Raw genomic sequence first — 25,472 nt, forward strand, 5'->3', positions numbered from 1 at the left:
ACAACTAACATGCTAAGAACACAGAGTCGAGGCTCATTGGTGGCATTTAGCATATGGAGACCAAAGCCAGTGAGTAGATCGGGATCGAAGTCTTGCCTTGGGAGATAGCACAGGACAATCCTTAGAGCTCAGACTCCGGGGTCTAACAGCTCAAAACTCAGCTCCAACAACATATGAGCAACTGAGCTATGTACTTACGCTAGGTAGTTCTTCCACGCCTCAGTTTCCTAGTTAGTAAAACAAAACGAATTTCCCTCACAGTTGGTTTCCATTGAGAATAGTATTATTTAATTACATGAATCAAATGTTAAGAGACTCGGGGAAACCCACACGGATGTGTTGTTCATGCAATCAACTTCACTCATTGTCATAAATTCTAGTGGTTATCATCATAAGATTTACTTGGATTCAGGACGTATTTGGGCTGCCGAGTCATGTGTAGTAACAGAGCCATATGCTAGATCCTTAAAGTGCTGATTAAGAAACAATCAGGCGTTAAAATAACTTCATTTTAATGATGAGATGACTATATTAATTTGCAGATAAAGAACATCCCTAAAAGCTTTGGCTGTTGACAAACCCACATGCCCACGTGTTTGTTTCTCCTGGGAAACAGACTTTTTGACAACAGAAAACCAAGTGGTATGCACCAGTCTTTGATAGTGCTTGACTGTTTCATGTAAGAAAGGGGTCAAAGGAAATGGATCCTCGTGACATCTCCCTAAGTGCTGGTTGCTCTTCTCGACGAGTGGCATCTAGAGAATGGTGTGCACAACTGTTCTGCTGCTGGTATCAGAAGTACAGGGCACTGTGTAAAAGAGCGCCCTGCTCATGGAAACATGCAGGTTGCTCACAAGTTGAACTAAACCATAATTTACCGTCTTAAGAAGTCTCTCTTCTCAGGCTGGCAGTTCAGAACATTCTGGAGTTCAACACGCATTAACCCCTTTGGGGCTTCAGCATATGGGGCTTTCAGAGGCCATTCCAGCTCAAAACTGTGGGTCTACTTAAAACACCCAGCTCAGCCTGAAAAAAGTCTATAAAACTGTTAAAAGGGGGAGGTTTTATGTTTGCATGTGTGGGTGGCTGCAGACTGAATGGCACACTGCTTGGAGCATGTGCGACTTCTGTGCTAGGATTTATGTAAAAGTAGTGTAGTCTGTAGAGAAAAGGGGCTGATCACACTGACTAGTATAAAAGTCAATATACTGGAGAGATTCGCTGCAGACACTGCCCCAACCTTCTAGAACTCCAATGGCAGACCAATCTACTTTACTTTTGTGAAGCAGAAGCAGGCAGTAGCCTGGGGAGGGGCCTCTTACTGATCCAGCTGCGAAGCATCAGGAAGACAGGCTGCTGACAATGGTCCGCGGCGAAGCATCCCACCGCCACCATGTACAAGGTAAAAACAAGAGAGCTCTTGAAACCACACACGAGCCCTGAAGGCAATGGTGATTAGACACACCTGCAGGGATTTATCACTTTTATTAAGAAACAACTATTGCAAATTAAAGATAAAACCCAGATGTCTTATGAGTTTTTTCCAGAGGTGAAAAATGGCTCTTTATAAGAAATGACAGTAAAAAGGGCACATTCAGTTTGGCAAAACGTTTTATTCAAAGAGCCTCCCTTCCCTTCTTAACTGCTCAAATAGCTCCTACGGCTGGGAATGAGGCCTGATATTTACACAGCTCAAAGTCTGAATGCTCACTAATGTCTTTGGGCTGTTCTACACACACGGCTGCTCTGTGCTCCCTCCAGCTCTGATCTTTGTTCTTAAAATGTACTACTCAATGAAGCGTTCAGAGTCTGGATGAATAAAATCCTCACCACCATAATTTGCTACTTTTCAAATCATCCTTCTTGGGAAGCTGAGGCCATTCTCTGGAAAGAAAGCAAACAGCTCGGAGATGCTCGCAGTTGCGAGCAAAGCACAAAGGCTTTCTTGTGTTGCTGGGGGATAACCACTGCCTCCCACTTTGCCTGAGGAGTCTACCTTCCACCAGAAAAGATGTAAAATAACTCGTCTGTCAAAGGCATCATTACACGTCCCCCCCTCAAATATGGGCGGTGTCTGGATGCAGACCAGGCCTTTTCTGCCTCTGGCTCTTTTGCTGCTTGCCTCATGGTGGTACAGAGAAGACCAAGATACACAGCTCTCCGGAGAGCAGTACTACTGACTGCAGGGTGCTGGTCACCAAGCAGCCACTTCAAAAACCCTTAGGACTCTAACAATCTGGTGAGTTTCTTCTGAACATCAACTGTACATGGTAACATGCACACAAGTCTGCCTTCTTCCCTACCACCACGCATCAAGAGAGCAAAAAGCTGGGTAGCATTCTCTGAACCTCTCCCAGTAACTGCTCCCCACTCCTTTTCTTCTTTGGAGCCACTGGGCTGTTCCCTTCCTTGGCTGTTAGGAACCATTATGGAGAGGGAGGAAGAGGCCTTGGCAAGCATTCACTTTCTCATGTAACACACGTCAGACACTTTGCCAGGAGCTGGCAGTTCAGAAATGAATTATGCATGCTCCCGGCCTCTTCCATTCCTGGAATGTCTACAGTGAGGAAACTTCTAGAAAAAAAAAATATATATACAATAAAATTGAGAAGGGCCAGCCTCCAATCCCAGCTCTGGTCATAGCAAACATATTCCAGTGCTTAAATACTATAAATACTTATTTCTAAACACTTCACTGGTAGTAATGAGCACATTTTCTCTATACTCTCTCAATGTCAGCTTCAACTGCCACAGACAAGATGCAGTCAACAGCTTTCAGCAGAAAGCCACTGAGCCCAAAGCACTCTGTTTATGTAGCAGGAGTTCCTCCTAATTCTATCTGTCGCTAGCCAAAGAGAAGATCGGGGTCTCAGATCTTTAACACATGCTTTTTCCTCTAAGTATGCTATCTGCTCAGATATTGACTCCATTCCCCTTCCCCGTCTTTAGGCTAAAAAGAGCCCAACCAGAAGGGCCATGTAGCAGTGGTTCTCTGCTCCTGGGCTGAGCTGGACAAGAATATGCAGTCGGTTCAGATAAAGCTTCCATGCAAGCTCTCTGCCAAGTGCTTCCCATACACTAGACTCTTACTAGCGATGCTTACAGAAACACTAGACAAGGCATTCTAGATGGATATAAATACCCTAGAAAACTCCTGAAAATTACCAGGAGCCCCAGGGAGCAGAGGCCTGAGCAGGTACGGCAGGTGCCGCTCAACTGCCCAAGGGGATACAGGTGCAGTCAGGAACCCAGGGGTCAGGAAGAACAAAGGCACAAAACCCAAAAGCGGACCCCAGCATGGAGGAAAGTGGGCACGGGAAATGACTACAGGCTGAGAACCCTCAGAACTAACATGTGTTCCTCCCAGAACAGAAGAGGGCAGCCACAGGCAGCACCAACCACCCTGGCAGAGAACTGAGTGCTGGACTTTGGTCAGCTGGGCAGGAAGAAGGAGAAAGGAAACGCAGAACAAGCCTCATAAAATCAACTGTAAGTCTACCTAGTGTATTGGGTGAGAAGAAAACAAGAGAATCCACACTATCTATGGGGCCCTAGCACTGATCCCTGGCACTGCGAGAAAAAAGTTTAAGAACTGAAAACACATTTCTAATGAAAGTGATAAAGACGGCGTGGACAACAGCAGATTGTGAGACAGTAAGTATAACCCAAGCGTCCTGTCACCTCATACACGAGTCATGCTGTCGTGTGGCTGCAGACACACTACATTTCCCGGCTAGAGGCCTTTGCTATTTGGCTTTTACTCTAGAGTTTTACATGTCTTAATCTCTATTTTGAGACAAACGATATACTCTGTCTCTGAAGATGAACAAAGGTGTTTAATAGGCAGTTCTCTACATTCCAGGGAACCTGGCCCTTGGTAAAATGACTTATTTGCCCTTTTAAAACCTTTACAGTTCACATGCAAAAATAAATAAATAAATAAATAAATAAATAAAATAAATAAATAAAAGGCAAAGAGAAATGACTTTTATAAAGAGTGATTTTATGGATATATCCAGAGATGGTCCTAGTAAGGGGTTAGCTGGTGTAGGGAGGACAAACAGCATATGTGTGCTCCTTATTTGTAGCTCTCCTGTAGAGAGACATGAAACCACGGTGTGTATGTGATCTGAAGGTAGAACGCAAAACTGTTCAGGGGAACAGCAGGGCCTAAAGGGTGGACAGCTCGGGGAGAGGAGAGCGTGGGGGAAGTACTCAACTGCAGGGAAGTGTCCAACCACAGGGCCCTGTGCAACAAGCATACACAATGAGAAGGAAAACAGAACCTTTAGAAGGGCAATTTTACAAAACTCTACCTAGTGTCGGTTACATTTTCTTCTGTCTACTGCAGGGCAGGAAGCAGCTGGGGCACTTGCTAGCTTGAGCGAGCAGAGCTCACACTCTTATCTGTTCTTACATCTCCTTCAACAAAACCCACAAAGGGATACACATTCTGAAGCCCTAACCGGTCCAGTTAGATTGTATCAGCCAGTCTCAGGGAACTACAAGCTGTGTGGTACTTCTCCCAACATAAAAAGGGAAGCTCTAGGTAACTGAAGGTTATAGCCTGTTAGGAGTAATCAGAATGGAGCCTCAAGAACCCCGAGGGACAGATTCTTCTGTTAAACTGGAAGAAAAAAGTACTTTTTATTACTGTCTTTTTAAGGAGGCTTTTAACAGTTGGTATTTATAGCAACATTGGTCCAGGCAACCCCACATATTTCAAAGTAGCTTCTGGGACTGTGAATGGGTTCACATCTAATTCAGGTCTTTGAGAACAGACCATTACCAGCACTGGGAAGCTGTCAATGGCCAGAATGACAATCAGTCTGCAAACCTGGGGACTTAAGTGGAGAAACAGTATCTGCTTTTAATGTAACAGAAAGGCAAAGGAGTCTTAACTGCCTTCCCAGGGGACCCAGAGGATCGGGACAGTTCTCTTTGCTGCTGCTGTTCAGACCCATCAAAGAGCATCTTTGGAGGGTGCAACAAAGAACTACAGTGAGCCGAGGAGATGGAGAGCCACACCTCAGTCTGAGCACAGTCAGCAGATAGCAGAAGAATGGAAGGCTGTCGTCTGTGCGAGAGAAACAGTACGTGTAGCTGTTTGCAGAGGAACAGATGGCTAGGTGAGGGTAATGAGGGTCTGGCCCTAAGTGGGGACGAGGAAAGAAAGCAACATGGATGTTCTTGTTCTTCAATCACATACAATCCAGCTGAGGGCACACAAGCGCCACATGCTGTGTGACAGGGTTACTCTTCCTCAAGGGGATCCAAGAGAGGAAAATCAGACCTTCAGAGTGATCAGCAGAAAAGAGACAGGTCTGTTTCTGTATGTAAACATGCTGTGTCATGCCACCTCTCATGCACAGCCACCAAAAGCAGTCCCATATCTACCGGACAAGAAGACTTCACCCTGCGGCAGCTGGGGTTTGACCACACTCACACCTGTGTATCAATCAATCATCATCGATGACTTGACACGTGATCATTCTCAGAAGTATCTTCTGGCTACCAGGTCTTAACGCCTCTCACAGACACATATTTGAAACCCACAGGAGTCTCACGGAAGTGTGTGGCTGGGTTCACAGGGGCAACCGTCTCTCAGGGTGCTGAAAGAGTGAGCTGTATTGGGCCACACTTCCTTCTCCATCTCCGTAAACAGGCGAAGGGACTTCATGTGGGAGATGGAAGGAAAGGTCTCCCTCTTCTCGATCCACTTCCAAGTTTTCTTCCTTTCTAATGTGCAATGAGCGCTGCAGGACTGCTCTAACTACAGAAAGCAACAGGTGAAAGAAGTGTGTGATCTCTGCACTGACTAATCAAATAACGTGAAATGTGTGTGGTGGGATCCAGCCGTCTACTCCAGCATCACCGGCATCCAGCTCACGGATCTCAAGGGCTCTGCTCATGGGGACAACTGCTTCTCTCCCAACACCAACACGCTGGAGGGAGTCCGGTCTCATCACTCCTGGGGTCTAATTTTTCGCATGTCCACTGGATCACTCAGTGCCTGATTGTGCCCAGAATGTTGGCAGTGCTGCAAAGTGCTTAAGTGTGGAGGGGTGATGGGAGGAAAGAGGTACATAGCAAAGAGGCATCAGTAGCAACAAGTGCGACACAGGTAGAAAACTAGAAGCTCTGAGACTTGGAATTCAACAAATACGGTTCTGATGTTCTGGCAAAGAAATAGAAAAGCAAATGCAGAGGCCGCCCGACAGTCTGCCTGGTAGCCTTGCTTGTTTTGTTTATTCTATCTCAGGGATGCCTATGTGGAATCTACAAATGCAGACTCGTGAGAGCAGATGAGTCCCATCCTTTTGGAGGAAGCTCTGGAGCCTTTCTGCTTCAATACTCTGGTAATTTGGCATCAGCTAAAGTGAAATGGTGGCCAGACCTGCAGCAGAGGCCGCTCTCACATAATACCGTCTGTCTGTCTGTCCCAGGCGGCAGACCTCAGTCCTTCTTGTCATCCTTTTGCAGCTCACTTTTTGTGGTCCCGAGGTTTTTCCACACCTCTGTGTACATTAAGGTCCCAATGAAGACAAACGAGGTGCCCAGCCAGTGCCACATAGTGAACTGGTTCTGGAAGTACAAGATAGAAAAGATGAGGCTCACAAACTTTCGCAGAGTCACAACCAGTGTGACGGTGAGGGAGGTACATTCTGTTGTAAGGATGAACACACCCCTGATGCACACATATCTGGAGGAGTGGTTAAGGCTATTCTCTGTAAACTAGGGTGTAGGTTCGAGTCCTGGCTTCAACTTGACATGCTGAGAAAACAGGAAGAACGCTGTGTGGACTTCTCCTTAGCAGGACTTCCCGAAGGACTCTGGCCCTGCCATCCCTAAGCCCATTACTACGGATTGTCCTTACAGTTTATAATGAAGGTCATCGAAGTGAATGCCGGAGTGCCACTCTCGGGAAGGGGACCCTACTCACCTTACTCTGTCTTGTCCTCAGGCCCTCCAATCTCTCCTGCAACTCTGTATGGCAAATCTACGTGGTTTCAGAAGGAGGCACTCAACCTCCATCTGTTTCAATATTTTAAAGATGCCACGACTCTTACAGTAGTAAGGTCCTTCTACTAACATAATTTACTTTTAAATTAGTCTCAATTTGAAGTTTGTTTCAGAACCTTGCAGCGACTTATAATAGTCGCTATATAATAGTCGACCTATAATATATTCTAGGATACCAGAAACTCAAGCAGGAATCTCAGACTATTTCATAACATAACCAGCTGTAAACAATCCACGGAGTCCTATTTCCTCAGTGAGACCTATCTGACCTTCTGCACCGTTACTCTCTTTCCCTCTACAAAGGGGCTTCACGAATGGGTTTATCTGTCTCCAGCTTACCATATAAATCAAGGCAGAACCCAAATTCATATCCCCACATTGTTAGAATAAACAATCCTCTGCCAAAGCAACATGGGGACAGACATAAAAGAGGACTAAAGGATACTGAGTCACGACATTCATGAGGAGGTAGAACCACATGACGGGCATCGTCACACCGATGACTGGAACTTGATAGAGTTCTGCAGAGGCGAAGAGACCACATAATCATGGCGGCATGGGCAGACCAAGGTTATACAGGCAAAAACAGGAACAGGAACTGCAGCATCGTTTCCCTTGAAAGCAGCTGGCATGCACGTCTCTTCACTACCTGGTCTCACAGGAGTGGGGCTCCATGGGGATCCCCAGGATCTCCACAAACGAGGACATTAATAATGACAAGTGAGGTCTTGTCATTCGGAGCCTCGTGGTCTCTTTTACTACTACTTTCATAACACATTTTTAGGTCGAAAGACGACAGACACAGCACTAGCACAGGCAGATCAGGCCCAATGTGGTATTCAATGCATTTCCTACCTGTGCTGTGTGCAACATACAGCCTTGATTTAAACAAGGCTTTTCTTATTGTCTACCTATCAACAGAAGTACTTTTAGACGATCAGGTTGTATGTGTGAGGTCTTTCCAGGGGAGTGACCATCCATCATCAACTTACTACACAGTCACCCTAAAAAGCAACAGCCTACCTTCATACAGACACTTCACAGTGGTTTCACATTTCTTTTTTTAAAATGTTGTTTGTAATTACTTTATCTTGTTTATTTAATCTGTAGCTAGGAGACAAGCCCTGTCATCATTTTGCTCCGGCGTGCTTGGCGCCAAAGGCGAGTGGGACCTGTGAGCAGCTCTGCCTTTCACAGAAGAGACAGAGACAGCCAGGCTGCCACCCCACCTCCCAGGGCTCCACCCCAGCTTCGTACCCAGACTGCTTGTTTGCATTCTCAAGACACACAATGCCAAAGGATATCCGTCCTCCTCGTGGGGGTTAGGAGAGAGCGCGTGAAGCTCTCTCTCCTCTCGCTGCTGCGACTACTAAACCCTGTCTAAACGCCCGAAGGAGCAACGGCTCAGATGAACATGAGATAAGCCGTGTTTGAGCCAAATGTCAAAGTGAGCCTTTGCCTCAGAAACTGCCGGGGAATACCGCCACATGACCCCAGACTTACCAGACTTGTTGAACAGAACAAAGTGGTCATAAATATCAGAGGCCAAGAAGATGAACCCGGGAAGTGGAAGGGCGTGCTGTGGGAAGAAACGGATCACACAGAGGTAACTGCAAACCCACTGCTGCACAGTTAGGGTAGCTCTACAATGGCTCAAGCAGGCCAGGGAGCACGAGCGCCCCCTAAGGTGAGGTGTGTAGTGCCTCTGTGCCATCGAGTGACATCTTATGGAGTCTGATGGTCACCATGGAGAAAGCACAGGGGTAGGGTCCTGCCCTCTACAAGGGAAATGGGGACCTCAGCACACAGACATTGTGCCCAAAAGGATTTGCTACATACTATATTTGGAAATTACAAGGCCCACACAGATCTTAAAAGATTTAGAAACTAGTATGAAAGAGATTTGAAGACAATCTACGGACAAGAAACAAACAAATGGTGAGAAGAGGCTGAAGAGGAAGAGGACGTAAGTGCCTGCCAACCTCCATCCTCCTCACACCACACAAGGTCAAATCAAGTCACAGCGACTCTTGCTGAGCTGTCACTGTGCTTGCCATTGCTCTCAAGGAAAGATACAAAGCAGGCAGAATATTTACCTTTAAAAATCCACAGCCACAAACTCTAGTGCCAAGTGAATGTGTCCACCTGCCTGTTGGGATTAACTGAGCATGGGAGGAACTGTCCCCAGGCCTTGGAGGGCAGTTACTTCCCTGGTCATATTCCAACAGCAGTAAAGAAGGGGAGGAGGATAGCTACAGGAGCGCCTGCCAGGTGACCCTTTATGATGAAGAAGTTCAGGTACACGTGGTGGCCTAAACCATCACATGACTAAAGCCCCTTTGGGAAACTCAGGCCCTGAGCCCTCACCCCCCAACTGCCCCACTGATACCCACAGCCCTGACCTGTTGCTTTGTGTCTTATGCTCCCATTCCAGCTTTCTATATTGGTTGAACAACTGTACCTACAGGAACTTTGTGGGCCTTGGTTCCTTGTCCTTTAAATGTTCTATGTGGTTGACCATGATCATCTCATATAAATACCTGCCACTCAAAATACACACTAGCCGCCTGCCTAAAATACTTCACTGTTCTGTCTAAAGGCCGGTTTCGAATACAAACACAGTCTGTCCATCACATAGCATTTCATTCAGCACATCATACCACGCATGGGAAAGTTCCCCTTCCCAGAGTTTAAGGAGTTGCTTACATTATAAAATAACGCCTCCTTGGAGTGCTTCCCAAACTGTCTGTACAGAGTCTCTTGGAAGATGCCCATTCTTGCCGACATCAGCAGAGCGAAGGTCAGTGCCGCAATACCTAAAAAAACCATGGACCAGGTTACTACAAGCCTTCCCACCTGTTTTCTCCAGGTGACAGTGTAATTTATATACACTGTATACAAATAGTTCTGTAACTATCATAGACTTATATATAAGATATGCAAACTTTAAAACCACAGTGCTTGCACTGACTCCTCTGATTTCCCATGTCCCCATCCTTACACTCACTTGTGCACACTGAAACAGGATGAGACTGTCCACACTCACTTCTGCACACTGACACATGATGAGACTGTCCACACTCACTTGTGCACACTGACACAGGATGAGACTGTCCACACTCACTTCTGTACACTGAATCACTGAGACTGTCCACACTCACTTCTGCACACTGACACAGGATGAGATTGTCCACACATCTTTCCACGTTGCTTTCCGGGCCTTCCCTTTATGTCCTTGATTAACTGTGTTTTCAATGTAATTTAGGTTCTGTATATCACCCTATCATGTGCTTGTACCACATTTAAATGTCTTGATATGAGACCAGTTAGGTTTCCGGTTATTTATTGAAATCAATATACATAAAAACTTGAAATGCTACTTGCTTCCTTAGGATAAACTTTCATAAATGGAACTGCTGAGTCAAACATTTAAAAAAAAAACAAACAAACCTTTAAGACCTTTAAAAAACTCAATACACAATATTTCTAGAGAAAGGCAATCGATTCACTCTGCTAGCAGCTTGTATGAAAATGGCTGTGTTACTCTAGTTTCACACAGTGCCATTTACCATCTTGTCAAAACCATAAGTCAAAACTTAACAGTCATCGTGTGTGTGTGTGTGTGTGTGCGTGTGTGCATGCGCGCATGCGTGTGCGATCACTATATGAAGAGAGTATAAGATTACTGGACATTAATTTTCCCCAGGAATTGCATATTTGTATGCTTTGAGAATTTTCCCATTGAGTAAGTACTTTCCTAACAGTACAGAGATCTTTGCTTTGAAGAACAGCAACTAAAGGGTTAATGAGTGTCCAAATCCCAGGTAAGGAGGGCGTGATCTCCTGTTACCTTCTTCCACCCAATCAGTGTCAGCCTGCTCCTGCTCCTACCACACACACTGGAGTGTCCCCTCCAAATCCATGTGAGGATGAGGCCCTGGAGGGGTTGTCTAATTAACTCCACACAGAGATACTTGTATTTTTAAAACTTCTCATGAGAGTTGACTTGGGAACACTGCCATATGGAGCAGTTAACTTAGGAAGAAATAAGCCCCAGAGTTAGAAATGCATCCTTGGGAAATTTAGAGTCAAGAGTTCTAACACGCCCTTCTTTTACAGGTCCTTCCAGACACGGACCGGCCCTGAAGAATCAGAAGACTCCCTCCACAGTAGTCCGGAGGAGAATGGCAGACTTTTCTCTCTTGGGCCAGTGACAACCATGCCTAAAGAGTCAACACTCGCCTCTTCATTTTTTGAATACTAAGGTTCAGAGACATATTGGTCCCAGGTGCCACTCTCCTCCTTGGCATAATTAGTTTAGCCTAAACTTCTTGCCAAGAAACATGTCCCACAGGAGAAGACTCAGCAAACATAAGCGCAGAGGTCATTAGCTTTTCGTAAATACTGTACTTACCTAGTAACCACCATGCAAAGGCCTGGAACCCATCCTTGTCACTCAAGCCGGACTGCACAGTCTAGGAAATAAGAAAACACACCGTGCACAGGGACCAGAACTGCAACGACGAGTGTTTCTGCTCTCCACCTCCTCCCGTTCTCTGAGCTGCGTCCTTGTGTTACATACGCTCTCTAATCCCTTTCATTACTCATAGGTGCCTAATAATCGGCCCAATGACAAGCAGTGAACAGAAATGATTTAAAGCTGATTCTTACCACCTGCTTTGCTGACATGAAAGTGCAAATAAATATCCCTGCAGACACCAGGGCAATGGAGGTGTACTTGAACATACTGTATCTGAAAAAATAAGGACAAGACACCTTAGGAAAGGAAACAACGTCTAATGGGATCTACCACCGGGAAGTATGCGATTCAAGTACAAAGCTCTTTAGTACCACTGGGGGATACTCTCCAGTAGTTGTCTTTAACAGTTTGTTGACCAGCAGACTGTTTTATCAGAAAATGAAAAAGAAAACAAAACCAGAAAACAGACACACACCCGATGTCACATGACACTGCATTCTGCTCTGCAAAAACCAATAATTCAACCCACCCAGGCTTCACCAGTGTCTGTGCCTTTCCAGGCCTAAAAGCCCAGAATTGAGTCTTTATACACACACTATTCAAGAGGAACAAGAGATTATCAGATACAAGAGTCAAAACTTGGGGAATAATGTCCATTCTCCAGGAAAGGTATTTCATTAAAAACCATCTCAATAGCTTAAATGGTTCTGTACAATGTAGGCAATGCTGGATAAATGGAGGAATAACAGATTCGTAGAGGGCAACATAATTGGTGACATTTCGCATTAACTAAAACTGCATCATTATGATCCCCTCAGAGTCTCGGTAATCAAGGGAAAGACCCCAGGAAGGATAAAAAGAAATTAAACTCACAGAATGAATCACCGTTTCTTTTCTACTCCAGTACATTGTACCTTTGGATTACAATGCCTCATCATGGGCCAACTGGCTATGAGGCTGAGGGAGGGATGGGGGAGTCCACAGAGAAGTGAGGCAAGGGAGAGGAAGGGGGCTGGCTGGGAAGAGGCAGGGCTGAGCAGGAGCAGGAGATGGACCAGAGGGCACGGGGATGAACACACTTTACATATAAACATATATATAGCTATAGATATACAGTTGTATACATACATATGTGTATGTGTGTATGAAATTATAATGTACACAGTTAATTACATATACATAATATAAGTTAATAGAACCTTATATAAGAAATATATATGAAAAAATATAAAATCTTATGTATATGAAAGTAAGAAAATAAGCCTGGGACAGAGTTTGGTGAAAGGACATTTTCCTGGCGTGGACAAAGCCCTGGGTTTAATCACCAGGGAGGGAGAGGAGGAGAGGGAAGAGGAGAATGAGAAGAGAGAGATGATAGAGAAATTCCTGCTCTGCGAATGGTCAAAGGCTCAGACTCAAGATAACAGAGTCCGAATAAACTCTTAGGGGAAACAGATGCTGAGAAGAAACCCTGACGGTGTAAGATTGTATCAGGAGACTATAATGCTTTATACACACACACACACACACACACACACACACACACACACACAGTCTTCATCTTAAACAAACAAACAAACAAAAAACCATGGCTGTTTACTACGTATGCTTAAAGCAAAGAGGACTGCAAAGAACTCACATGCAAGAGAACGTACCTGGGGACTCCAAGACCTCTGGAGATACAGGACACAAGAAGAAGCCTATCAAGATAGAACAGCTGTCCTTGTTTTGATATAGCCCTCGTAACATAAAAACTGTAGGTTCTAGACAAGCATCCTACTAAAGATGTGGTGATGCACATCTTTAATTCCAGCACTTGAGGGGCAGAGGCAGGTGGATCTCTGTGGGTTCAAGGCCAGCTGGTTGACAAACCTAAGTGCCAGGTCAGTCAGGGTTACATAATGAGACTGTCTCAAAAACAATCTCAAAAACAAAACAAAACCCCTTTAGGTTCTGTCTCTGAATGGGCGGATTCTTCCCTACCCTAGAGAGCCCTAATACCAAGACACTAGGAACTGGACAACTGAAAACATGTTATCACTTGCACAACTGTGGTTTTAACAGCGAAGGTGACCTTGCTGTGAGAAATCTTGTAGACTCTCTACTGTCTCTCCCTAATGTCCCTGCAGAGAGGGCTGAGGCTCGAGGGGGAGGTGGGTGCTTTGATAACCCATCCTAGGCTGGTCTGCCATTTCCCACCCGAGTCCTACCACACCACTGGCCACAGTTGAATAACCCCAACTTTCCGCTCCTTCTTCATGTCTATCTGGGACTTTACTGGGAATTCTCTTAGCATATAAAGTTATCTGCTAGTTCATTACACTGATGAGCATCTTATGTGTGGTGAATGTGCAGGTTAATGGTCAGAGTGTTTACAGCACTGTGAGGCCCTGGGATCTAGCCCCAGGAATGCCAAGAATAAAAACAAAATGGACTGCAAAGCACTGTCTAGAACAGCTGCCCCTCAGACCTACCATGCACACCCTGGAGATGCTCCATATCCACACTCTCCAAAATGGGTACCACTTGCCATGCACGGATGCTCGGTGTCTAAAGTGCAACAAGCCAAAGTAGGGAAATCCTGCCTTTTATTTCGCTTAATTTTAGGTTCACATGTGGAGTCGCATGTGGCTAACGGTGACCATACTGCACGGGGAAGTTCTGTGTTGACTAATTTTAGTTGGCAGAGCACTGAAGATCCAGTGATAATAAGAGCTGTTTGGCTCTACAAGAAGCCACAGCGAGAGTCTCAGACCTGGTCAGTTGCCTTTGGAAAGTCATGATTAGCCATGATTCTTAGAGAAAGAAAACAGGAAAAGGCTGATGGCCAAGAAGAGTCCTATCACCAGCGTGGGAAGAGGGAAGGTGAGCAGTGCACAGAGGTGGCCTGGAATGTCACTTCGACATGCAGGACATGAACAGAGGTGGCCTGGAATGTCACTCCCACATGCAGGACATGAAGGTGTGCTGTTACCTTTTCTTCAAAATGATAATTCCTAGAATCATGTTGGCAATCAGAGAGCCCTGTAAAAGACAAGGATGGAGGTTTTAGTGCACTAGGGAAAAAACCATCATGATTCATGATGGGCAGGAAAACTGACAAAGGAAAACATGGGGTGAAGGATGAACAGTCACTAAGACAAAAATAAAACAAGAAAATCTGTCCTGTGAAATAATAAAATCATTGCAAGACACAATATGAAAAAAAATGACCAATTCTTGGGACTGGAGAGATGGCTCAGCAGTTAGGAGCACTGGCTGCTCTTCCATAGGTCCTGAGTTCAATTCCCAGCAACTACATGGTGGCTCACAGCCATCTATACTGGGATCTAATGTCCTCTTCTGGCATGCGGGTGTACGTGCAGCTAGAGCACTCATACATAAAATGAATAAATAAGTGTAAAAATTGGTCAGTTCGCACTAAAGTCATAACACAAGCTATGACTAATAGGGCTAGGTGATATCTGAGACCTACTTCTGTCATATTTTCCAAGTATCTACTGTATAAAACTTCTAGTGAGTTTTCCCCACCTCCATTCTTAATAAAAAAAAAAGGCATGTGGGGATCTCCCTCTCCTGTAGAAAGGTGTCAATCAACCAAATGGCATGTGGCAATTTTTTGAAGCTCAGGCCATCTCAGTCACTGTAATTATTTAATGCAAGTCCCTGTAGGAACAGGATAGTTAATCCCATAAAACTCTCAGGCAACAAGATAATGATATTCCAGTCAGCACCCATTTTGTAGACTGTTGCAACTCCACCTACATGTCCCTTGCCGTATTCCCTGCTCTTCGGGGAACACTCGGCTCTTATTTATACACGAGCTAGAGAGACAGCTCATCATACATGAAGTACTGAGAAGACACTCCATCAACAACTTTCCCGCCAGGTGTGGTGGGACAAGTCTGTAATCCCAGCACAGAGGACACTGAGGCAGGAAGATGGAGAGTTCCAAGCCAGCCTGAACTACAAAGCAAAACACTGCAAGGCAGAGGGTGAGGGAAATCAAAAACTTGATGGTTAAATATGAGCTCAAAAGCAGACAGGGGAAGGAAAGAGAAAGTAAAATTCCCACAGAATTTTTAATTTTATTAAAAATATTATTAAAGATATATTAAGCCATTCGCTTTCCACTTCCCCAGGTCTCTGTCTGCCTACGTTGCAGATGAAAGCCATTCACCCTTCACACACTGTGGGCAGGCAGCACTTACTGATCTGAATATCATATGCAGCGGCATGGCAATGTTCAGATTCAGGGCATAGTTGTTCACCACGCTGACAGTGAAGAACATGGTTACCATGATGGCATAGTACCTGCAATGACAGAGAACATCGCGCAAATCCACTTTTACAAGAAACTCTGATATAGAAGGAAATACATGTATTCGCTTTACAAGACACTTGGAGTGCATTATCACATAAAGCCAAATATGTAAGTACATATACAAATACTTGACAAAGTCAGACTAGCATGGGGACAGTCTGAGTTATTGACTATGCTTAAGGGCACACTTGCATATTTTTCAAATAACTTAGAACTAGGTTTTACAATGTTGCCTAACTAATAGCTAGAGAGTTTAAGTGAACAGGTAATCCTTTTTAATATTTAATTTCTTTGTAGATATATTTCATAGGCCTCTAGAGAATGACTACCTTAAATCTATCCTATACAGATATGAATATAATATTATTTTTTCTCAATTTTGAAAAAAAAAAAAGGCCCCAAAGATTTGCTAAGTCAAGATTATGTTCAGCCTAGCTACCGAGACAATTATTCTGCAGACTGAGCCAGGAGGCTACCCCTTGATTTGAATAGAATGTATACTTAAAATCAGAGTATTTTATTTTATTTTATTTTATTTTATTTTATTTTTGAAAGGCAAGGTCTCTCTGTATAGCTCTGGTTGGCTCTATAAACCACGGTGGCTTTTTTTTTTTTAAGATTTATTTATTTATTTTATGTAAGTACACTGTAGCTGTCCTCAGATACTCCAAAAGAGGGCATCAGATTTCGTTACGGATGGTTGTGAGCCACCATGTGGTTGCTGGGATTTGAACTTGGGACCTTCAGAAGAGTAGTTGGCGCTCTTAACCACTGAGCCATCTCGCCAGCCCCCACAGTGGCTTTTAACTACCAGAGATCTGCCTGCCTCTGCCTCCTAAATGCAGGGATTAAAGGCGTGTGTCACACTGCCTGGCCAGAGTCTTTGTCATTTCAGAATTTTATCTTAAAATTAAGATAAAAATTAAAAATTAAACAAAAAATATCCTAGGGGTTAGAGATGAAGCTCCTTTGGCAAGAATAACTTGCTTAGTATGGATAAGGCCCGGGTTTGCGTCGCCAGTGCCACATACAGTGGGGAAATGGGAGGGTCAGGGGTTCAAGGCCCTGCTCAGCTCCACCTCAAGGCTGAGACTAGCTAAAGAGACTCTACAGTGGTGACTCAGAAGGGAAAGGGACACATATAATAAGTAAATGGATGCTATGGGTAAGTAAGGGCAAGCAAACAGATTAAAGCGTTTTATATTTGTGTTTTCATCTCCACCTAGGATGTAGTCAAGATATCTTTCCATGTGGTTTTATCACCTTGTCATGTTCTTGTAGGTCAAGGGACTAAATATCAGCAATTCTATGATTCATTCAAAAATATTTTTAAAACTTTAAATAAATGCCTAGACAATCAAGAGTAAAAATAAACAATGGTTCTGTACTGTTCATAAAATATTCACCCTTGGGCAGATTTCTGAAGTTTTGTATCTGCACATCTGAAGAATAAAACAATCCTGAGCCTCACGTTTGCTTTCTCTTTTGTTTCTGGTTAGATACGGAGCTGGGCAGGCAGCCCAGTGGGTAAGCATGGCCCAGGCTGGGTTACCAGTCTTGACAACTCACATAGAGAAGAAAGCAACAGGCATGCGAGACCACTAGTGTCAGCCTCCTCACAACCTCTAAGTCACATCTGTTAGTCAGTTTACAAGGCTTCTTGCCAAATGTCCTCATGAGGAGACGCCACTGGGAAACAGCATTTATCAAGGTCTTTCAGTATAATTAAATTCTTCCACGTGGATACTTACATAACACAGCTTACAAACTGTGGAGATGAAAGACCTAAGCAAAATAAAATAATCACGGAAGGGGATATGCTAATGTACATGAGACCATGGGGGACTTAATGGTAGCAAGAGGGACAGGGTGCAATAATGACATGGTAGAGGCCGGCTGGACATGCTGGTGCACACCCTTAATCTCACCATTCAATAGACAGGAGCAGGTGGATCTCTGTGAGTTTGAGGCTAGCCTGGTCTACGATGTGAGCTCGAGGTCAGCCACGGTTACATAGTGAGAGGAAGAGGTAGAGGCTGAAATGGGAGCACTGGTAGGAGGAGACAGTTTAGCCAGCAGGGGTGCTATTATATACATCATGTTACCACCAAATACCCTGCTCCAAGAAAGCAGGTGGGGGGAATCACAAGACCCAAAGCAGCTAAAAAAAAAAAAATGTGATCAGATTCCCACTGTGATGTAAATGCTGGCCTGCAGGGACAGATAGTTTATTCGGACACTAAACCCAAAGGAAAGTAAGATACTTTGTATTACAGTAACAGAAACTTAAGGTAAATGTTAGTAAAACTCAGCAAGCTACCAAGGAAGGCAGCAAAAGAACAAGGATGGGCTTGAGTACTTGGAGACATTCACCAGGGACTGTCACTCCCAAGGAAACTGAGTGACACCACTCTCCTGAACACTTGCTACTAGGAGGAGACACACCTCTATCAAGTTGTCCAACACAAGAACAATCGCATTTGGCCTGTGGAGACACCTGGACTGACAGACGGAGGTCTGGCATTAACATTTTTTTCTTAGCTTGTCAATCATTTTCTTTTAATTGAAGTGAAATTCACACAATATAAGATTACCCATTCGTGAGCAAACAGTTCAGTGACATTTAGTGACTTGCCATGCTGTAGACTTATTGCTTCTTTATTTCCAAAAGCCAATTATTCCCAAGGTGCATGACAGTACCATTCTTAGCATAGTCAATTATTCTATCAACACAAAGGACGAATACATCAATAACTACTGTGGTCACCCTAGTCCTTCTGACCCTGTATTACACACATCTCCATCACAGCTTATCTCCATCACAGCTATTTAAATGTGGTGGGCAGGAATTTTATTCTAAAAGTAGGGTTCTAGAATGTAACAGTGTAATTCATGAGACTCGTGTCTCCATTGTTACCCAAACTTGAGAAACAAGCAGCTCATACTTGTGCGGGTACTGCTTTTTAGGTTTCAAAAGGACTCCACCAGACTGAATGTGCCATACCTTATTGGGATAGCTGGTGGCTTCCTTCCCAAGTTAGCTTCAAAAAGGAAGCCTTCCACAGCAATAAATAAGAACTGCACAAACGTGACGATGTTCCCGCATCCTGGATGTGCCCTGCATAGTGAATAACAACGAGAAAAAAATGAGGCCCAGACTCAGTTAAAGGGCACTACAACCTGTTATATTTACAGCACCAAAATAATAGAGTGGATAGGTTTTGGCAGCCCACTTCCTCATCTTGGCTCTCACATCCCGTGGATCACACTGGCCAGGTGGTGATAGGGATGTGGCTTTAGACTATCCCCAATGAATGAAAAATAGTTCTCGGGATGGGAAAGAAGCTTGCTATTTAAATAGGACACAGATACCTGTGTCTATACATAAATCAACATAATTGTGTATCTATGTAAGGGTGATTAAGAAAAACTATCAAAAAATGGGTCCTGGGGCTGAGACAATAAACTAAAAATGGCTGAGAAATACTGCTGCAGCACATGGTAGCTCCCCTACAACCCTTATCGTGGTGAGTCAATACATTAGACAGTCAAGAGATAACCCAGGAATTCAACAGATCCTTTTCAGTGCTCTATGGGAGAGCCGGGAGTCTTCCATGGTGACTATTAGGAACACATTCCACAGTATGAACACATGTCAGAAAGTTATTTCTGACATCCCTCCCGAGACGCTCTGAAAATCAGTCACAGGATCCGTTTTTTTTTTTTTTTTTTTTGAACTGCCCCTCCCCCAGTTCTGTTCTATCACTAAAGATGTCCCAGGTGAGTATCCAAATTCCCCCTAAGACTAGTATTAACCAGCTTTAGAGTCTGTCTTCATCTTAACCAAAGACACCCACCTGACACCACTGAACGAGGCTCATTAAAGCAGTTATACGTTAATACAGTGCTATCAAAGTCAACTCCATTCTCTACTGGTGCTATGAATACTGAATACTAATGACAAGATATAAAAACTAGCACTGGGGCCTTGAACATGCAAGGTGTCCTAGTTAGGGCTATTATTGTCGTAATGAAACACCATGACCAAAGCAACTTGGAAAGAGAAGGTCTGTTGGGCTTACACATCCACAGTACTGTTTGCTATTAAAGGAAGCCAGGGAGGAACTCAAACAGAGCAGGAACCTGGAGGCAAGAACTGATGCAGAAGCCATGGATGGATACTGCTTACTGGCTTGGCCCCGTGACTAACTCAGCCTGCTTCCTTATAGAGCCCATGACCACCAGCCAAGAAATAGCACTATCCACAATGCACAGGGCCCATTAATCACTAATTAAGAATTAAGAAAATGCCCTACAGATTTGTCTACAGTCCAATCTTATGAGAGCATTTTCTCAATCGAGGCTCCCTCTTTTCCAATAACTCTAGCTTGTATCAAGTTAACATAAAACTAGTCAGCACACTAGACAAGCACTCTACCGCTGAGCTATATCCCCAGTGCAAACCCTTAACCACACCCCTCATGCACAGTAGCAGGCAAGGAATACATCATCTACCAGAGCTAGGCTTGCCATCTGAAACAGGTAGCTGTACGTAAAGCTCTGCTGCCGATTAAGGTCTCTTGAAACCTAACTGCTTTAGACACAGTTCAACAATTTGCCTTTCAGAATTACTTGGTTCAAGAGACACGGCTAAACTTTGTAGGAATCCATAAATGATTGTGTAAGACATTCATCTCATTCAAGCAAGAAGCTAATTAAAACCATTGGTTAATACAAACAAGAGAGCAGACATTTAACTCTAGATGGTCCAGGCTGATCTCCGGGAACCCACGGGTCAGGCTGAGCAGGGCAGTGCAAGCCTGTAAGCCTAGCATTGCGGGGGGAGTGAAGCGGTGTTCTTCTCAAAATTATAAGGATAAAAAGGACAGGGGCTAGGGATACAGTTCAGCGGCTCTGCCGACTACTTACTCAGTGTGGAGGAAGAAGCCATGTGAAGCCTGTTCCCAGAGAGGTTCACCCTCCCAGACCTGATTTCACTGTCCTGGGGTGGGGACCTGGGAATCTAGACTTTCAAGGGTTCCCCCACTGGATCCTCACGGGAAAAGGGTGTGCCTGTACTTGTGCATGCAAGAGCGTGTGTGTTCTGTGTGTTCTGTGTGTTCGTTGGCGGCACAGAGGTGAAAACGATGGTGCTCCACGTTGTTTCCTGCTGACATGCAAGAGCACCTTTGTCACTTACTGCGTGGTGTGGACGTTAGTAAACTTCTAAATGCCATTTTCTTTAAAATGGGAACAGTATGAGTGCTTCTCTCTCTGGTTTACTGTTACACAGATGAACAGGTCCCAGGAAAGCACTTAACACAGTCTCTGCCACGTACCAGAAAGGCAACTAGAACAAGGAAGATGACCAGCCTAGGCTCCTGCACACAAAGAGGTCTTCAAAATAGTGATGGCTGTCTTGTCTCTGCCTCCCTTTTCTCGTGTGTGTGTGTGTGTGTGTGTGTGTGTACTATGTGTGCATATGGGTGTCTGCATGTGTGGGAGTGCACTTGTGAACATGTACATGTGTAAGCCTGAGGTGCTAATGTTGATGTCCAGAATCAGCCTTGCTGGTTCATGGTCCTCATTAGCTGAGGCAGGCCCTCTCAATCAAGGCCAGAACTCACAGAGATAGCCAGCCTGCTCTGGGATTGCCTGTCTCTGCCTTTCCAGGCTGGAATTACAGGCACTGCATGTGAGTTGTGGGGATCGGCACTCTGGACCTCACTCTTGTACAATGAGCACTTTAACCGTAAGCCTCAGCCTCAGCCCAATAGGTACCCTTTTAAACAATCACACGCAACACCTTTCTTCCCCCCTTTATAAAATGAAAACTATATAATGTTGCCATGAGAACTCAGTAAGAAAATATGCATCAAGTGTCAAGCATCACACTGGAGTATCAACACTTCTCTGGCTTTCCCTTCCATTTTCTACTAAAAGCTTGGGTCAAAGCTCTTACAGAGTAGTTACTGGGAAGCTACTCTGCACGGCGAGAAAGAGCTCCCAGCGGGCACGACCTGGGCCCCTGCCCTGGAGAAAAAGAAAACAAGCACTTGGGAGCCAAGCATGAAAGCAGGAAGAACACAGTGCCATCACAGCATGTTCAGAAGGTGGACCATGTCCATTTCATCTATGTGTGCGTATGTGTGCGTGAGCACACGCACACACACACACACAGGAAAGGGGGGGGCACAGAAAGGACAGCTGTCACCATCTTGAAGACTTCTAACTGTGTAGGAGCTACTTGGGACAGAGTCTGGTCTTCACTCAAGCAAGTCAATGGGGGCGAGGGGGTGGGAGTCAGCACCACTTTAACCAAATGTGCTCTGGCATGTTAGCATTTGTGTAAAAGATTTAAAAAGCGTAAGCGGTTTACAGTTGTATGCTTCATATGATCTATTTTCCTTTACTTATCCACATTTCATGGCTAAGGACATGGAGGTCACATGCACTGTGTTAGGTCAGACAGCATGGCAAATGACTAGGGTTGGTGTATCAGTGCTACTGTTACCAGGCCTTAGATGGGCAACCATTACCACCATCTAATTGTAGGGTGCCCCAGAAGAAGTCTCACCAGGAATCACAATCCTGTTCTCCCTCCCATGGGGTCCTCTGATAACTCTAGTCTACTTTTTGTCTTTGCATAGGAGGTGTGTGATGCCTTCCTACGATCCGACATTCAACACTCCTTTAAGCTAACTCGGAGAGCATCTTAGGGACACACTGCTGGCACAGCTCAAGGAAAAGGGTTCTGTTAGCTGGAATAAATCGCTTTAAAGCGAATAAATAAAGTTCTAATAAATAAAAACGAAATGCTTTCCCAGAATCATTCCTTCTCTTAAGCTTTATTTAAGACTTATAACCATTAATTGCAGACACCTTCTCTTACTTAGGACTTTCTTTGGCAAAAATTCAAATTTCAATTTAAAAAAACAAAAACAAAAACAACCCAGCAACTTTGAAAGGAATGACTTGGGCAGACGTTTTCACCTCCTTTCTTTCCTGGACATAAAACTTTCTTATTGAATTCTCCATCATGTCTTAAAGGAAAAAATAAAATCTTTCAGATTGTTATCCTGATGTTAAGACACACAATACCTTACCTGCTTCATTAGCTTTCTATGTGTATGTGTGTGTGTGTGTCTGTGTGTGTTGTGTGTGTGTGTGTCTGTATAGCATATACACATATGTATCATGCTTTCAAGGTTGAACATAAGCTCCTTAAGAAGGGAATCAAGACCTCACTTACTACTGTGTAGCTGCTTGTGCAGTGCACAAGGTTTGCACTTTATCACTGGCACCAATTCTAGGTCTACAAAGGTCAGCAAGAAGAAACGGAATCTGTTTTTCAGCTGGGGAAAATGGCTCAACACTCCCTTCTTTCAACAAGTCTTTTCAGCCTTTGTATTTAGAGTTAACACCTGAGTGTTCCAAGGAAGCCATTTAAAAAGCACAGCTCCTGCTTTTCTATGAGGTTTCTACGGTGATTTCTCAAGATTAAAGCCACAAATTTCAAGATCATATCTAGAAGGAACTTTAAAGATTATCTGGACTAATCGGGTCAGATTTCACGGCTCAACCGTGTAAAGAGTTTACTTAAGCAAATCAGGCATACGTTGTTATCAGTCTAATGTACTATACATTGCATTAATAAGCCCACTTCCTTAATCTTAAGGAAAACCCTCAGTTGTATGCAAAAATGCAGATTTATATATATGTAAAGTTAAATAAGGAATTTGGATTCATTTACAAATTGATCGTAATAAAATTCTAAATAAAAGTTCCTATAGAGAATGAAAAGACTTTATAAAGAGAAATGAATCCATTCCTGGATACACACGGGATTTTTCTGGACCCTCACAAAAACAATGTATGCCTGTACTGAGACAAATTGTAAGGGAGAAGGCTAGGGAAGTCACCAACGTGAGGCAGGCATTTCTCATTCACCTTCAAAATCCATGGGGATGAAGCCGTTATCACCCACCCCTCTGATGGTTGAGAAAAGTGTTTTAGCCAAGAGCTCACAAGCTAGAACACACAGGTTTCACATAATTTAGTGGCGTATTCAATGCAATTATCTGACTTTGTTTCTATAGCTAGCCTGAATATATATCACTTTCTTATTTAAAAATATATTAAATATATCGAATTCCAAAGTTTTCCCCCTTTGAAGTGTATCCAGAAACTTTCTTTTTCATTTTCATGTTCCTGCCCACTCCCAAGACAATCGATTTTCATCAACACTCTGCATAACAAAACGGTAAGCTCTCTAAAAGCAAACTATAACACATACAGACTTCACCATAAATCAACTGCGTACTTCTGAAAGACTCAAACCAACAGTATCAAATAGGATACATTTCCAACAGACATCACACCATGTTCAAAACTCAAGTTATAAAATGAAAGGCATCTGGAAATGTTACTGGGCTAGGAGCTTAGACAGATACCTTCCAGCCCATTTTTGCTCTGCCACTTCCAAATAGTGAAAAGACGCCCAACTTTGCATCTGTTTCACTTTCAACAAAACAATGTAACTCTTGGTCACAGAGTTGCCCTAAGCAGTATATGGATAGACTCAGAAACCTGTAGCTAGTGACTCTGAACTGAGATAGTATTGAACTGTCTGAAAAAGGAGACCGAGGCTCCAAACCTGAAATAACTAACTCGAGCTGTTTAGTCCTAATCGTTTTCCAGTTCATCTCCTGTCACTTTTCTAACTTCTGCCTACTGAACTTTGCACATTGTTACCCAACATTATTTGCAAGACACCACACCACAAAGCCAATCCTGTTCCCAATCTACACTTCAAAGCGCACTCTTCTCAACGAAAGACTGTGATGTGCGAAATGCTCAGGGACCATGGTGACAGACAGCTCAGTCGTTATCTGCACCACATCACTCACATATGAGTCTAAGCCAAGTGCTCACAACCATCTATCTCTACGACCAATAAAAACAAATGCTTTGCAAAACATGTCAACACACACACACACAAAACTTTCTGTGAGAAAAGTTTCGCTCCAGACAGACACGTGTCATTCATTCACTGGTCAGCGAAAGGTGCTAGAGTTGGATGAGTAGTAGCTGGAGAGGGTGCTCCTTAGAGACCTAGGATCGGTCACGTGAGAAAGTCTCCAGGCTTCAAACTCCCCAAAGTGTGGCTTGGAGATGCCGACAGCAGCACCCAGGATGTTCCTGTCACCTGGATGCTAATGAATGGAGGAGTGCCAGGGCTGCAGAGTAGCTGACTGCGTGGGTATCCGGTGCAGCGGAGTAGGGAGGCGGCCAGGGCGAGCAACCCCGGACCAGCTTCGAGAACCCGGGCGCGGCCCCGAGAGGGTCACTCACCGGGCCAGCAGCTCTAGGAAGATCACATTACTGCAGCAGCCTGCGAACACCAGGCCCACCGCGAAGACCGGGCGCATGGCCGGTGCGGGGCACGGGGAGCCAGCGCGCAGAAAAAGCACCCTTTCAGTTCGCTACCCTAGAAAATCCGCGCGCAACATCACCACCGCCAGCGGTTCCCTCCCTGAGGGCCGTCTTAATCAACTCTTCCTCCGCAGCTGCCACCGACGCGGCCGGACCAGGAGCTGTAGTTCTCAGTCATACCCGGTCCCATTCATTTGAGGGGGCGTCTTA

At 44.4% G+C, this 25,472-nt stretch overlaps 1 protein-coding gene and 1 long non-coding RNA gene across 3 annotated transcripts; one reads left to right on the forward strand and one right to left on the reverse strand.

Moving 5' to 3' along the window:
* LOC110296831 lies at window positions 1–22,639 on the forward strand. The gene is made up of 5 exons (XR_002378217.1): window positions 1–69; window positions 11,143–12,172; window positions 14,184–14,368; window positions 15,646–15,935; window positions 22,478–22,639. It is a non-coding gene; the product is annotated as an uncharacterized LOC110296831 (long non-coding RNA).
* Window positions 3,818–25,466, reverse strand: Slc35b4 (solute carrier family 35 member B4). 2 transcript variants are annotated; one of them, XM_021165617.2, is made up of 10 exons: window positions 25,182–25,465; window positions 18,832–18,945; window positions 15,715–15,817; window positions 14,478–14,527; window positions 11,695–11,776; window positions 11,438–11,498; window positions 9,730–9,839; window positions 8,527–8,602; window positions 7,469–7,544; window positions 3,818–6,703 (listed from the first exon to the last, which is right to left on the reverse strand). In XM_021165617.2, the coding sequence occupies exons 1-10, from the start codon at window positions 25,256–25,258 to the stop codon at window positions 6,457–6,459; spliced, it is 996 nt and encodes a 331-aa protein (XP_021021276.1). In that variant the 5' UTR covers window positions 25,259–25,465; the 3' UTR covers window positions 3,818–6,456. The 2 variants fall into 2 exon arrangements, with proteins under 2 accessions (XP_021021276.1, XP_021021278.1); XM_021165619.2 differs by lacking the exon at window positions 18,832–18,945 and having other exon boundaries at window positions 25,182–25,466.
* Between the last annotated feature and the right edge of the window lie 6 nt (window positions 25,467–25,472).

This window comes from Mus caroli, chromosome 6 (assembly GCF_900094665.2).
Source record: "Mus caroli chromosome 6, CAROLI_EIJ_v1.1, whole genome shotgun sequence".
Taxonomy (NCBI): Eukaryota; Metazoa; Chordata; class Mammalia; order Rodentia; family Muridae; genus Mus; species Mus caroli.

Bases quoted from the DNA above. Each gene is read 5' to 3' on its own strand.
- Slc35b4 (XM_021165617.2), bottom strand. From the start codon at position 25,258: ATGCGCCCGGTCTTCGCGGTGGGCCTGGTGTTCGCAGGCTGCTGCAGT. The intron at 15,818-18,831 runs GTATGGCACATT...CTGTCATTGCAG, and splicing joins CCACCAGCTATCCCAATAAG to GTACTATGCCATCATGGTAA. The intron at 7,545-8,526 runs GTAAGTCTGGGG...TCGCCTCTGCAG, and splicing joins TGTTCTGTTCAACAAGTCTG to AACTCTATCAAGTTCCAGTC.